Below are 16039 nucleotides of genomic sequence, written 5' to 3' on the forward strand. Positions count from 1 at the left end.
CCCGCCGGATCGGCGGGTAGTGTTCGATGTATTGGGGATCGATTTATCGCGTCTCGTCTAGATGCAATATATCGATCCCCAAATCGACGCCCGTACTCTACCTTGGCAGGAGGAGTAAGCGGAGTCGACGGGGGAGCCGCAGCGGTCAACTCGCCACCGTGAGGATGGCCAGGTAATTTGAACTAAGATACTTTAACTTCAACTACTGAAGTTGCGTATCTTAGTTCGAACCCCCCCGCTAGTGTAGCCCAGGCCTCAGATTAACAGATTTTACTAAAAGTATACTAATTTTTGTATGCATGTTAGTAAGTGTTGATAGAAACTTCCAGACCAATCCAGCTCTCCTACACCTATTGTAAAGTGTTCATATTAGAAAGACTAAACCTACCCAGGGTTCAACTTAAATGCTGGTGAAAACTTAGCTTTTAGGGAGTTGCCCCGGTTTTTGCCAGCAGCGAATTTGGCCCGGGTTCTGCTTCAACATTTTCAGCGCTAAGCATGAGTTTAGGGGAAAGAACAGCTTCACATTAAGATTTGAGGATGATGACCAGTATTACCTTGGGGTATATGAGAGGCAGGGAGGGGGGGGGAAGACAGCTTTTTTCCTTCACATTTCATCAATTCTAGCCAATCTAATTCTGGGTCCAACTACATCTCAAAGATCAATGCACAGGGGAAATCTTCTGTGCACAAATTTCATCTCTCCCACGTGTCTCTGATGGCTCTGTCTTCCTTTTTGCAGGGTCGCACAGCAAAGCCTCCAAGTAACTATTATCCATCCAGGGGGAAACGGCTGGGATTGAGTAGGACTGGGATAGGGTGCTCGGTGTTGGGGAGAGGCAGGCCAGAAGGAAGCACACTGATCCCAAATGGTCCTGTGGAAATCACCTTTCCTGTGACATCACCTCCATGGTGGAGGGGGCCCAAGAAAAGCGGTAACAGAGTAATTTCACTGGAATCATAGTGTTTTCTTCCAATTTAGCAATCTCTCCCTTTTTCCCCACCAGTGATTAAAAAAACAGTGAACTTTATACTAACCTGGCATGAGCAGACGGAGCACCGGTCGTTCTCCAGAACCCAAATCTGCCCATTGTGTTTGATTTTGTCATCATGGATACAGTCTCCTGTGCAGTTTTTTCCATGAGGACATCGACAGTCATACCCACCATCCAAGTTAAAGCAAACAGTGTCATTGGCACAGCTGTGCCTTCCAGTCCCACATTCATCAATGTCTGTGAAAACATGCCGCATAATGCTTTTAGACCACATTCAATTAACAAAAATGGCCTTGCTACAGCCAGTATAAATGATTCTCAGCCATTAAAGCCTTCAGCTGAAAATTAATTTGCACTCCACCAGAACAGGGAGAAATAACTCACAAGTTCACACAACGTCTTTGAAAAACCCCTTCTCTGTTTTAAAAGAAAAAAACGTTATCATTTGAAATTTTTATATCATTTTCTAAGTGAAAGTTGTTGAGCTATTTAGCAAGAACAAGGCAACCACAACTTCTAAACAAGAGGCACAAGAACAGAGATAATACTAAGCCCCATTGGTCTATGGAAGCCTGCATCCATGAGAAGTAAAAGGGTACTTAACAGACAACTGAATTTGCTTCCAAACTTTTTTGCTAGCTCTGCCTAGTGCTTTTGAGTCACCTACACATCTACTGAAAAGTTAACATGAAAGGTGAAGTCTGACCTGTAGTTTCATTCAGTAATAAGCGATCACATGATTTATCTAAGGTACCAACAGAGCATATTAGTTATTCAAGTTACAGAGGCATCTGTAGAGATCTTTGTGTCTACTATAAGAACAAAATGAATCTCAACGGGGATTAAGCTGAACAACTTTGACACAATATTACATTTCAAAGATTTCAGAGTACTTTAGAGACACATTTCATTAATGCACACACACACATCTTTTGCAAAGACAAACTAACGACATACACTGCCTTGCACTTCAATGATTTTATTTAGCTTTTCGAGCTGTCTGTCTCCTCCTATAGCTAGAGGGAAAATCCCACCCATTTCTCTCAGTTTAGGATTCTGAAAGAGCATATGGTAAATAGCACTACTCAATATAAATAAATTTTGGAATGTATCTGAAAAATCAAAGGCCACATCCTTGGCTGTGCAAATCTGTGTAGCTCCATTGACTTCAATCATAAATCAAACTTTATGACAATCTGGCCCCATGTTTTTAATTACAGATTGCACTAAAATGTGATATTTGTGCTATATACTGGACAGCAGGCCAATAAAAAAAAATCAGTATAGTTGTGTATCTTTTACAATCAATCTCAAAGCCTCATACAATACTCAACTACTTTTGGCTTCAAAGATGGAAAGGAAACCTTCTCCAGATCGGTCTTAAACCCAACTCTTAAAGCAAAACAGCTCAATTAAAACTCTAGCTCAATGTGCAGCTACAGTCAAAAAAGTAACAAGATGTTAGGATGCGTGAGAAATAAGATGGAGAATAACATGGAAAGTTATATGATGCCATTATCTGAATCAATGGTGTGGCTTCACCTATTGTGATAACTCCATCTCAAGAAGGATACTGAAGAATTAAAGGGGGTTCAGACAAGGGTGATGAAAATGATTAGGGGCCTGGAAAAACTTTCATATGAAGAGAGATTGAAAAGACTAGAATTGTTTATCTTACAAAGGAGACAAATAAGGGGGGATGATAAAAGTATATCAAATAATGAATGGCCTAGATAAGTTAGATCAGGAGGTTCTGTTCTCCCAATCTCATGACACAAGAATAAGGGGATGTGCAATGAAATTGAAAGGTGACAAATTCAAATCTGATCAAAGGAAATACTTTTTCAAAGAACACATAAATAATGGAACTTGTTGCCACAGGATGTTGCTGAGGCCAAAAACTTATCAAGATCCAATATGCGATTGTACATTTATATGGATAACAAGAATATCTGGAGTTCCAATAGTTAATGCTAACAGATTTTGGAAGAGATATTAAATTTCATGCTTCAGGGTGTATGTAGACTAGTGTCTAACTATTAGGGTTAGTAGGACAGTTAATGTGGGAGACAGATTATTTCACCCACTGCTTAAAGCAGGATTTCTTGTACCTCCCTTTGAATCATCTTGTACTGGTCACTGTCAGCAAAGGATACTGGATAAACTGGACCATGGATGTAATCCAGTGTGACAATCCCTATGTTCCTAAGTGAGTAAAACACCACACATCCTGAACCTATTATAAAAAAGAAATTACTGAACCCAATGTGAAGCCAAACTGGTATTTTGGCATTATCTAACTACTCTGTAAACCAATTTCCAATCTCCTGCAACATTGGCTACCACCATAAGAAAAAAAAACATTTAAATGTTTAATATTTTAAACAAAATGATTAATTTCTAACACTGGAATTCTCTTTATTATTGTTAAGCCATTTTTATTGAGGGACTTTTTCTGGTTTAAAATGCTCTCACACACAGGGCTCCCACACTGCCAGTATCACAAATAAGTAATGTCACTTCTCAAGCAAGTTGGTGACTACCTTCATTCAACTCAAAACTACCACCTTTAATGAGAAATGTTGGGTGAAATTCATATCAGTGTAAATGAGAATATCTCCATTACAGCAAGTGGAACTGTGCCCGTTTACACCAGGTCTGAATTTAGCTCTTCATATTCAGGCACATTTCACAACTTATTCATTGGGGTGGAATGTTCCAAAGGTTTCAATGACAGTTTAACTCTGCTTCCACAGAAGTCAGTGGGAGCTTTACCACTGACATTCCGACTCCAATGGGAGCAGAGTCTGGCCAACACTGAGCGCTTCTGACATTCCTACCCTTCTACTTCTGAACTTTCAGCTTGCTGAACTCAGAAAAATGAATACCCTGCACAAGACAGGTTAAATATCCTCAGTCCAAATCAGTGGGCATCCATATTGTGATTCTAATCCACTATGAAACAGCAACATGCTCAAAATGCAGAGAGAGAAACACAAACTTGCATACATGAAATTCATATCTGCATTATTCATCAGCATCAAACTTCGTTCTTTATCTGCAAAGTGCTTAAGCACAAATCATCCTTCCCTGGCAAAAGCTTACTTCAGCGTTTTGATTTTGGACTTGCAACAAACCACCATAAACCATGAATTACGTTGCTGACATTTTGTTTATGGCCATAACTGGGGCACCAAACGTCATAAACTACTGAGGCTGCTGGGGACTGAACTCGGTAGCTGTTACTGCTGAACACAATGAATGGGGGGAAAGTAGTCCAGGCTGCAAATTTACAGCAATCTCAGACCTAGGTGTTATATCACTATTATCACTCCCATGTCATCTTCCAAAAACACATAAACACACTGCAGCCAGTTTACAACACAGTGCTTAGGAAGCTAGTAGTTTGAAGGGTATAGATAGGGATGTGTGAGCCTCAAAAGATTTGGAGGATTGTGTTGGATAAATCCTGCAAAATGTGAATAGCTACCCAGAGCTTAACTGAGGGCCAAATTTTGCTTACCTAACCCATGTGAGATGTTCAATAGGATGTACATTTTAAGGTCTTTCTTCTCCCTCCTCCTATCCCACACCTCCCAACCCAATCACATCACATGACCATAAAACTGCCTGATTCCCCCCTCCCACCCCCCACCCCCCTGCTCCCAGAGGCCTCCTGCCTTTCTGTTTCATTGAGAAAGGAATCAAGGCTGGAACACCCTCTCTTTTGGGCTCTGGCTGGTTCTTTTATACAAATTTTGTAAATTCCAGGCCTTGCCCAGGTCAGAGATACCTCCAAACACACTGGTCCCTTGATACAGCAAAGAGCTCCTAAATTAGAAACTTGGAAGATGGGAGCCAGTCCAGCAAAGATTGCCAGATGTGCTGAAATCCAAAGATATTTCAGCAACTGGGGAAGTTCTTAACCAAATGTTTCTGGACAAAAATGGCCTTGAGCTTTGGGCCAATTCTCTTTATTTTGCAGATCCTTTCTTGTAAAGGAACGTCAGTCAACTTACACCAGAGATGAATTTGCCCTAAACTGCTCAGACATGGGCAACACCTCAAAATGAATGGTTTTGCTTACGTTCAAATAAATGTGGGTGCTTCTCTAGACTGATAAAAACCCTTTGGGTCTAAGAGTTAGTCTAGAAATCTTGTACTTTTGTGACATTTCTCTTGCTTTCTTTTTCTGCACAGGTCAGACATAGTATTCTTTTGCTGCATTTGGGATCTTCCACTCCTGGTCCTGACATAAATCCGCAAAGTGAAGAGGCATCAGAAGCAAGGAAAAAATTAAAAAAATAAAAAGGTTATAAACCTTTTTGAACTTCAGACAAGCTTTGGTTCAGTTAGAGTTCTGGTTGGAGGTTTACCTTGGTTCTTAGTTTATCTGAGCAAGTTTGTCTAACTAATACTGGGCCCAAGATGTTCAACTTTCTGTATTCAATAAATTAGGTTGTCATATCATCACACTTTGTGTTGACTTTATGTCCTATTTGAAACACAATGCCATAGCTTCAGTCCAACAAAAAGTAATGCAGTGTGATATCAACAGAATATCTAACCTCTCTTGTTCCCTTGAGCTGTTACATATTCTAAAGTTTAGAGTGGCAAACAGTCAATCTGAAAGTGTTCCACTGTTAGTGACTGGGGGTATCAACAGCATACAGGTATTTTCCTAATACTTGTGAATTAATTCTAATCACTTGTCCCTTTCTGTATGTATTTACTAAAGAGCCGTTGATGCCTTGTAGAAAACCCTTAAAAGCTTTCTATTTAGCAGCAATTCCGTATTTCTTTTTCCTTGGCTTCTCACTTTTATAGAAATGGGATCATTGTTGCTTAGAAGAAGTTTAAATGCTCGTCTTTAGTGATGGACACACTGCAAAAAATTTAGTACATCTAAGTTTTAAGTTGGTTGAACAGCCAAATATCTAGTAGACATCACCAAATCACAATGTTAAAGCTAGAAGGCAAATCCAGTATTACAGTCACAGATAAAACCTTGTGTTGGATGATTACCGACTAAATATTTTCATGGACAATTAGTGCATCACTTGTGTACAGACAATTTTTTCCAAAACTATTTGGCATGTTCTAAAATCTGTCTGACCAGCATTGAAATTTAGCCAGTTCTTGATGGAGAAGCCCAGCCTTACAAAGTCAGTAACTTGTTTAAATAGCCAGGTAGCTAATCCACCTGGGAGTACAGGCTTTCAAATGTGGTAAAAATGCTCTGAAGAAGTGGTGAGAGGGATACTGAAAAGGTCACCGTTGCTCTTAGTGGAGCGCATTCTTTGAGTCTGCATCACTGACATTAATTCCATTCCTTCCCTTTGGGATTGACACTGCCTACAGACCTGAGCTTAAACAAAGCTGAGCTGCTCACGCTATGGGAGCGTTCCGAGTTTATAATGACCACATATGAAGGAATATGCACAATTTTGGTCTAAACAAACCAGAACAGAACACGCAGCCTTGTTTGTCTTAAAATAGTCTTTAAGCATTTATGAGCCTCTACTCTAAAGGCTAAGTGCTTCATACTAGGGCAGCTGCATCTTTAAATAACTGTATACCCACTAACTTGCTGTTCCCATTTGCTAGAGCCTCTGGAATGACTCTACACAGCACCACCACCACCCCCCACTTCCCACCTCCAGTGTTTCCAAGCTTCTAATGTTATTCCTCAAACTGCCGCTTTCTAAAGGCAGTAATTCTATGAGCAGTAAAAGCAACATCGTAGTACCCTGGGGGTGAGCAGTGGCTTATTAGACCCCCTGAATCATCCTTTGCAATAGGACAAGTTTCTTAAAGAGGAATATTTTAGTGTACAAAGTAACTGGAGAGGAGGAACTGGCTGGATAAGTTTCATTTCTGCATGTAAAAAAATAGTTTCCTCAGTCTACTTCACCCCCCTCCGTGATGTCACTGGTGAGAGAATGTGGTGATCTTTACAGCCTGCTAGTGTATATACAGGGGTCATCTGTTTAGTAGCATTTCATTTTGGAAAATCTCTCCCTAATCACTGGACTATCCTTCCTCTCTGTTACTCCCCTTTACAGCCAGCTAGTGAAGAAAGCCAGTCCACAGAGAGGCTAGAGCCAGTTCCTTGCTCTCTTTGGGTTGGAGAGTAGGGAGAGAGAAGATCCTGGCTTCCCAAGAGCAGGGACTGCAATTCTGTCTGCCTTATACTGGCTGGGCAAAGAGGATGGGAGAAGGGCTGCACACAATCTGACCCCGATTATTACTGCACACAAGCAGGTATGAGGCCAAAGAGATTCTGTTCCTGGCTCAGCCGCAGACTTCATATGTGACCTCGGACTAGTCGCTGAATCTCCCTGTGCTCTTCACTTCCCCATCTGTGCAATAGGGAAAATGATGCTTCCTTTCTCCCGTTTTTGTTTGTCTTATCTATTCCCGCTCTAAGGTCTTTGGGGCAGGGACCGCCTCTCACTGTATGTCTAGACAGTGCCCAGCACAATGGATCCCCAACATCAGCTGGGGACTCTGCGCATTACTGTATTATGAATGATAACAACGTGTGACCTATTAGACATTTGCCCCTTTATTGGATACTGACCTTCACATGATTCTCCACTCGGTGAAAACATCCCATTGTCATGGTAGCCGTCCCTGCACTCACAGTGGTACCAGCCAGGCAGGTTAATGCAGTTAGCACGGCTGTCACATTGAACAAAGCCATCTGAGCATTCATCAATGTCTGTTCAGCAACCAAAAAAGAAAACAGGAAGTCACACAGCTGAATCCGCTACATTAGTCTGCTGACAATACCGTACCTGCTGCATTACTAAAATGGTTTTAATCAACATTATTGGACCCCCATAATGGTTAACAGTAAATCAAAAAAGAGATTGAATTTTTTAACCTCTTCCCATAAAAGCTGTAGAATAATAGCAAGGCCATACTAATGAATCAAAGGATGATCTAGTAGCCTTCTCTATTGTTAAACATTAATAATTAATTGAATCACAACAAATGGTAAGCAGTCTGTTATCTATGTAAATCTCCCAAAGCACTAAGAAAGAAAGGGGTCCCAATTCAAGGAATAAAAACTGTATTTCCAACTATTAACCCCTTGATCTATCCAGACTGTCTGACATAGCCAACATTATGTATTTCAGTAGCATATCAAGACAACAAATACTTACTCTCACTATCAGAGAATTAATGCTCGTCTAAAACATTGGACAAAACTACTGACGCAATCTGGCTGCATTAAAGAGTACCTATAGCCGGGGGGGGGGGGGGGGATTTGATATTTTACTCTTGGTTCTTGTTTTAAGTACTGTGTTTTCCAGATTTCCTTCCATCCATTTTTTTCTTCCTCAAGAAGAAAAGGACAGCATCTGGACTTGATTATATTCCCATTTACACCAGTTTTACATTATCCTCAATGGAGATACTCCTGATTTACAGCAGTTACTCCTGCTCTGAGTGTAAGTGAGAGAAGAATCAGCCTTCTATCACAAATAATTGTTAAGAGTCCAAAAACATGGCGAGTTCTTATGGACACAGTACAACTTACTTTTCTCCTCCTGATGTGGATCTCTTAAAAGGTAGCCTTCCACTGACTAGACTTCTTCCAAAGATCCCACCCTTGAATGGATTTCTGGACTACTTAATTAGGTCCAGTGTACAGCAAGGCCTGCCCTACTGAATTCTAAGCTCAGTATGTGAACTGATTTTATAAACTAAGTGCATCATGCTGTGTTGATTTCCAGTACCTTACATTACATCCAGTAGGCCAAATTCTACCCTTCCATACCTGTGCAACCCCATTCCCATTAAAGACTATTATAAAGTAGCACCCATTCTCAGTGATGTGGCTAAATGATGTTAATGGGCTGGGCGTAGTAGGGCAGTGGAAACAAACAGGGATATAAAATATGACCTTCATTACCAAATCCAACATAAGTTTCTGGAAATCTGGAAGGAATTATGTTTTACACCACATGCGGCACAAAGCTCTAGAAACCAGCAGAGTGAGTCTAAGGTTATAGCAACCCTGCTGAAGATAAGGGGCCTATACCAGGTCCAGTAAAGGCATGCTTGCATCATATATATGTGATGGCCAGCATCTTGGCCAAAGCCAGAGACTAAACCAGGGACTTCCATTGCGAAAAGCATGAATCTCTCCAGCTGGAACTATAAAGCTAGGTCCACATCCTCTTTGGCTCAGGCACAGAGGAAGACACATAACACACACTGACTGGTGGGTTACACACTTCCTTTGTACATAGGCAGCTCATCTCAAGCATGCGAGTAACACTTCAATTCAAATATCAGATACTCGCCCACATTTATGCTATGACTGACCAATGACTCTTGGCCAATGCTAGTGACTGAACTGGGGACCTCCAGTGCTAGAAATATGAGTTATAGTTTGAGCTAGAGAGCAAGGATGTGAAGTGTGCAGCTGTAATGGACCCAGTATCCTCTGTGGATTGGTCACAAAGGGGGACATGCAACACACTGAGCAGTGGGTCTCATACATTGGGTCAAAATCCTGCCCTCAAACCCTGTTGGCTCACATTAATGTGATCTGTTATTTCCATAGAGGACAGCCTACTATTGTGGAAGGAGCTAACTACGAGATGTAATAAGTATCATCTCCCTGTAACATTAGTACATATCGCCACTCTACCCTCTCATGGAAACCATCCTTCGAAAAGTAAAGTTAAAAATCAAAGTTTCCTCATCCCTACACACCACCACCAGCACCAGCTTGGAGGAGCTGAAGTAGCACAATATTTCAGGGACACCTGAGAACTTCATTGCATATTCCTCATTTAGCCAACCACATTCAGCCTTCTTGTTGCATTTTTTCTATTCATGCTGAGAGCAAATTGCTGTTTGGTGTTTTATTTATATATGAAATAGACTCAGATCTACCCTTTTGTATTAAAGGGTTGACATAGTTACTTTTTACAATTATATATATAGTCAAATTACCACCATATTGACTTTTGAATGGGTTATAATTAATCACAGAGTCTCTATTTCTTCTCAGTAATACATCTCTTCCTGATTATAGCACACACTCTGTTAAAACTCTCTCTAGTTACTCTGCTTTGGTATTCACTAACAGCATCAAACTCTAGTGTCACGAGTCTCATTCAAAAATGCTTTTGCCTTTGTCTTAAAAGGATGGTGGCCACCCTGTGTATTAGGGACTTAGAAGGAAATATCCTCTGGTTCAAAAACCAGAACATTCAACTCTGAGCATATCCCAAGACAGGAGTTCTCAACCTTTTTCTTTAAGGCCCCCCCAACATGTTATAAAAATTCTATGGCCCACCTGGGCCACAACAACTGTTTTTCAGTAAATTAAAAGCTGAGGCCAGCATTAGGGGGCCAGCAGAGCAATTGCCACAGGGGCCCCCGCAAAACGAAGTTGCTTTGGGATTCAGCTTCAGCCCGGGCAGCAGGGCTTGGGATTTGGCTTTCTGCCTGGGCTGCAGTGAATCTAACGCTGGCCCTGCTCTCTGGTTTATTTTGGCGGATCCCCTGAAACCTGCTTGCGGCCCCCAGGAGGCCCCGGACTCCAGGTTGAGAACTGCTGTCCTAAGACACCAATACAATAAGCCCCGCCATAGTACTCAAAAAAGACAATTCTTTACAACTTTCAGCTGTTCAGTTTGTCTAGCTCTCGACCAATACAAAGCTTCTTTATAGTGAGGAGTCAGGAGACAGCAAAACTTCAGGAGATTTCAAGAGATCAGAGAAAGATCAACAAGAATTCTGTTGCTTAGGTGAGAAAAAGCTGGTTTGTAGTCTGTGCCTTATGTCACTGGTGTTCACTCAGATACTGGCAGATCATAAAAAAAGAAAAGACTGAAACCTTGGAACTTCCCATTTCACTGGGGAATGTGCAGTTTGAGAGCCAGCTTGCTTGCCAGTACATGATCTAAGGGCTTGTCTACACTTACCAGGGGATCGACGAGCGGCAATCGATGCATCAGCAGTCGATTTAGCAGGTCTAGTGAAGACCCACTAAATCAACTGCAGATCGCTCTCCTGTCAACTCCAGTACTCCACTGGATCGAGGAGAGTGAGGGGAGTCGACGGGAAAGCGTTTCCTGTCGACATTGCGTAGTGTGGACCCCACGGCAAGGAGATCTAAGCCACGTCAGCTTGAGTTACGCTATTCACATAACTCAAATTGCATAGCTTAGATTGACCTTTCCCTGTAATGTAGACAAGGTCTAAGTCATTGTGCTAAAGGCTGGGGATCATATGTTCAATACACGACAGCTTGTTGGGGTGGGCTGAAGGTGCAAACCCCACAGAATCAATGAAGCGGCTAGTCTAAAAGGTGGAGGGGGTATAGAGTTGTTGTTCTGACTTGATGTAAATCTTTATAGCTGCTCTAAATAACATGCATTAAAATGACTTGATGGCACATTTCTCCCATTGAAAAGTCGAATTTACTTATTGGGGATAATGGGGAGGAAAGAGGGTTATTAAGGTCAAAGTAACACAGATGAATTAAAAGAGGCCTGTGTTCCTCTCTTCAGAACAATTTATTTGTGGATCTGTAAGCTTTCTAATTATGAATACAGCATTGCAGGCACGGGTTTTATGCATCTTGATGAGCTCACTTACTGATTATTCAGGAAAAACAAGCCTTGAATGACATGTCAGGTTGGTAAATTGACAGCCAAAGTAGGTAGTCTGTATTTATTTGCAAACTAACTGACAAAACCTATATCACAAAAAATATTACTTGGGATGAAATGCTTTTACAGATGTCAATAAGCAACAAAATACATTCTTCCAGTTTTCTTATGGCTGAATACAAGATGTTGAGAGGAGTTATGTACGAATCCCTAACATGAAATGTACTGATGGAAGCACTCTGTTGGTCTTTAGGAGATGTCATATTCTTGACTGATTATTTGCCTTCAAATCATTTCATTGTAACCAATGCCTGCATCAGTGTTGAACCATCCATTATCCTTTAAATGGTTTTGCAGCAAACAAAAGACACCCCAAAGTTTCTCCCTACAGCTAACCTTTTATGGAAAAAAATTCCAATGTGTCTTCTGGTGGTTTTTAAAACATAGATTTCTTTAAGTATGAAACCAGTTCCTAAGAAACTAAAAATTTTAAACATTAATTACAATAATGAGTCTCACTGCAGCAGGACAAAATACAATCACCACAACTCTGTGAAACAAGTAGAAAATGTGGAAGGAAAGCATTCAGAAGAGTTGAACTGCTTATTTCACAGAAATTCTTCTTGACATTTGGATAAAAGGATTTCTATTTTCAAATGGGCAAAAGATGGCTCAGGAAGGGCTGTGAAAGGATCTACAACTAACATGATCTTCTTAGCAAAGAAAAAGCAGCCAGAAGTAATTTTTTTCTCTGCCATAGTGAAATGTTCTCCGATTAATCATCTTGCAGCTGCTCACTGAGAGGTATTACTTGACAAAGGAAGAAGAACTGATTGAAAAGTTTTGCCTGGCCAGTGGCTATGGTAGATCAGTGGGCTTTGTGCAGCATTAACAGCTCTAATGAGCTCCTGTTTTATGCTGTACTGGATAGGCACAAGAAAACTGAATGCTACTTATATAAGGAGGTTACCAAAACAGACATTATACTACTTCTTTTATTTAAAAAAATCCCGCTTACAAAGAATGGTATAATGCAAAGAAGGGCTATGCTTGGCATGTGCTTTGTTCAGAGGGGGCTGGTGACATCTGAAGGCAGGTAGGCAAAATAGACAAGTAAAAGTGCTGCTCAGAGCCAATTTATTTTAGCAGGAATGATCAAACTGTATCTTATTCGAACAAGGCAGACAAATTCCTCTTGTGTCTATGCTGAAGAGACTGTTGGTTTTGTTTTGAGGAGTTCCTTGTATAATCAGTGAGACATTTTAAAGAATATTTAATTCCACGTCTTTCACTTTGGTCAACAAAATGTTTGGATGGTGGCATGTGAAATAATGGAGTGAGGGGCTGGCTTAAAGAGAAAAATCTACAATCCAACATGTGTGGGAGATAGGGTTGCCAGTTTTGGTTGGATGTATTCCTGGAGATTTCACCACATGACGTAATCTTTAATTAAAGATTAATCTTCAATTCCTGGACACTCCAGGCCAATCCCGGAGGGTTGGCAACCCTAGTGGGAGAAGACAGCATTTAGAATCTACAACATGACAGGACACACACCCTTTGGCTCTGTGGGCCTATGGCTGAAATCCTCATTGAAATCAATGGCAAAACTCCCATTGACTTACATGGAGCTGGGATTTCACCCTATATCTTTTTCCTTTGTCAGATACATAGCACGACATGTACGAAATCCTCCATCCTGCCAGGCTTTATGTGTGGAATTATGTGGCAGCTGGGAAAGCAATCTTCATCCTCAGGCTGGGAGCAACCACAAAGCCCACAACTGCTACTGTAGTCCAAGACCGCAGCAGCCCCAGCTCCTGCTGCAGTCCAGCTCAATGGGCAGGGGTGTGGAGCTATTTGTATAGTGAGGGTGCTGAGAGCCATTGAACTAAACTGTAAACCCTGTATATAATGGAAACCACTTCAAGCCAGGGGGTGCGGCAGCACCCCCAGCACCTCTAGTTCCAGCACCTATGTCAGTGGGATCTGCACAGTGACACATCTGCCACTGAAATTCCTGCTCTTCTGAAAGCCATCACTCTCCTGCCCTCAGGACATGGAGCTTTAGTGGGGCTGGATTCAGCAAAATGTGTGTGTGTGTGGGGGGGGAGGGTGAAGGCTCTGCCCGTGCTTCCTAAATACTCAGCCACCATGCAGCAGTACCACATTGGCTCTACTGTCACAAAATGTGGCAATTTGCCCCCAAACACTATTTTGTTTAAAAAATCCAAATGGAACCTACCTGTGATTTTAAAAACTAAAATGAGCCAAACAATTCATTTCTTCATTTCCTTAAGTTAGTTGGATGAAAAAATGCTTTTGGATGAAAAAATGCTTCCAAAATCTTGCAAACTGAAGCTATTCTAATAAAATACACAGGTAGCTACTATGCCTGGCATTTTGGAATTACGTACCACATACATCTAACTTCCTTTAGCATAAAAAAACCCTTGCATCTTCTAAATCATCTATATTAATGCCTCATATGCACTTGTTTCCTGAACTGTGGCGATAGCCTGCTGTAACTCTTCTCTACTGTGTCCCTTGCTTTTGGGAAGACTAAGAAAACTCTGCTTCCTGGAGAGCTGGAATGTAATAGACTATGTTGATAACTGCTAAAATCTAAGTAAAATACAATCCTTTGCAAATTATCGACTGGTACCACATACTATTGCTGCAGTAAAGGAAATGGAGTAGCTGGGAGCCCAATGAATATCATTAGAGAATGTCCCTATATAACAGCCTTTGAAGACTCACAATGGAATCAAATTGCCTTTTTAAAGACAGGTTAATTCTTTCATCCAACTATAAGCCTCTTGTCTGGTCAATCTATGCTCAACACAGGATGTGGGCAGAGGGGAGCAAAGATGGATTTACACCATCTTTGCATTCCTCTTACTTCAATGGTTGCTGGATCAGGCCCCTATTTAGTGGAGTTATTCATATTTAACATTAAGCACCAAATTCTGCTCTCAGAGACACACACAGACATCAATGGGGTTACACAGGTGTTACAGAGCAGAATTCAGCCCTAAAATTCTTCCATTTATAAACAACTTGTTCATCTCGATACAAACTGAAGGTCTGGCAATCCTTTTCCCTCAAGGAGAAAATATCTCCAAATATCTGCAGGATATTTCAACTGAATTTTTTTCCATTCTCTACGTTTTTCCAGGGAAGGGTAGCACAATACCCTACATTCTTAGGCTGTCAGTGGACACTGCCAATTAGTAGAAACACGGTAACCAGTCCACTGGTAGCTGGACAAACACTACTAAATGTTTCACACGAGCTGATGAACAGCCAATAGGTGCTAATAACTTTTAGTCACTATTGACCTGGGCTAAATGTGAAATAGCAACTCAGAGGTGAAAGTCTTTACACCCCAGTGCTAACTCCCAGAGCCACACAGTCCCCAGCCACTAACATACAGTACTGAAAATGAGGTTCATCTGGTGAAGACACTGAAAAGGGAAAACATTTCAAAACAGATCACTGCAGAATAAGGAGATACAGCAACTCTAGAGATATTTTAAAATAGTAGAAGGTGAATCTGAAATGGTCATTACCTTCCAGTGTCCTTTGGCTCACCCAAATACTAACATGCCCATAGATACATCAATCCACTTAAAAAGGTGGCTTTTCTGCACAGGACGCAAAGGACAGTGAGGGTGCTCACAGCAAATAGCAAGTTCTACATGGAAAACACAATACCCAGCTTAGGCTTGTTTGACAAGTTGTTTGGCTCGTCAAGACTCAGAAAACACTGAGTGCAATAAGGAAAGGACTTTGTCCCACGCAGTGTTCAATACACTCGAAATCCATTGAATAATATACCTGCTGTATTAACTCAATATTTTAGAGTACCTGGGGGAATGTTTCATTTTCCCTGCAGCAAGTTCTAATTCACCAACTTTTATATTTAAAAATAGAAAATTGTTTTTGCTGTTTTCATGTGACAACAGAGTTCTAATACTTGAAGAGACCCTGCTGTTCAATTGGACCTATTATGTGAGATCTGACTTGGATCTCTGGCCCCAGTGGGAAACTAAACAGCCTGAAACTAGTTTGATATACAGCAGCTATCTCTTTTAAAACACGGTATCAGCCTTTGGTATTCCCATCCTGTTAAACCACTGCTACATATTGTTAGAATATAAACATCATACAGAGAGGTGAAAAACTGAAGACTACAGAGCTGAGGTAGTTGAACTAAGTCAGGAAGATTTCAGTTTTAGAAGAAAACCAAAGTTATTCTGAATGCCTCTTAAATTTGTTTTATAAAGGCCAATCAGCTCTTTTCTTCTAATGCTGCTGCTTGTACCCAAAATAACTTCCCTTCTTAGTTATTAAAAATTCTACAGCCTGTTTTCTTCTGGAATCTTATTCTGTCTATCC

At 41.0% G+C, this 16039-nt stretch overlaps 1 protein-coding gene across 2 annotated transcripts in view; it reads right to left on the reverse strand.

Moving 5' to 3' along the window:
* The window catches only part of NELL2 (neural EGFL like 2), a 225240-nt gene that overhangs the window by 5852 nt on the left and 203349 nt on the right, over nucleotides 1-16039 (reverse strand). For both annotated transcript variants that reach the window (XM_065405280.1, XM_065405271.1), the window contains exons 16-17: nucleotides 7579-7719; nucleotides 1039-1232 (exon numbers count right to left, since the gene is read on the reverse strand). In XM_065405280.1, the coding sequence (XP_065261352.1) occupies nucleotides 1039-1232; nucleotides 7579-7719 (335 nt within the window). The remainder of the gene's footprint in view (nucleotides 1-1038; nucleotides 1233-7578; nucleotides 7720-16039) is intronic.

The sequence above is a fragment of the Emys orbicularis genome, chromosome 1, assembly GCF_028017835.1.
Source record: "Emys orbicularis isolate rEmyOrb1 chromosome 1, rEmyOrb1.hap1, whole genome shotgun sequence".
NCBI lineage: Eukaryota > Metazoa > Chordata > Testudines > Emydidae > Emys > Emys orbicularis.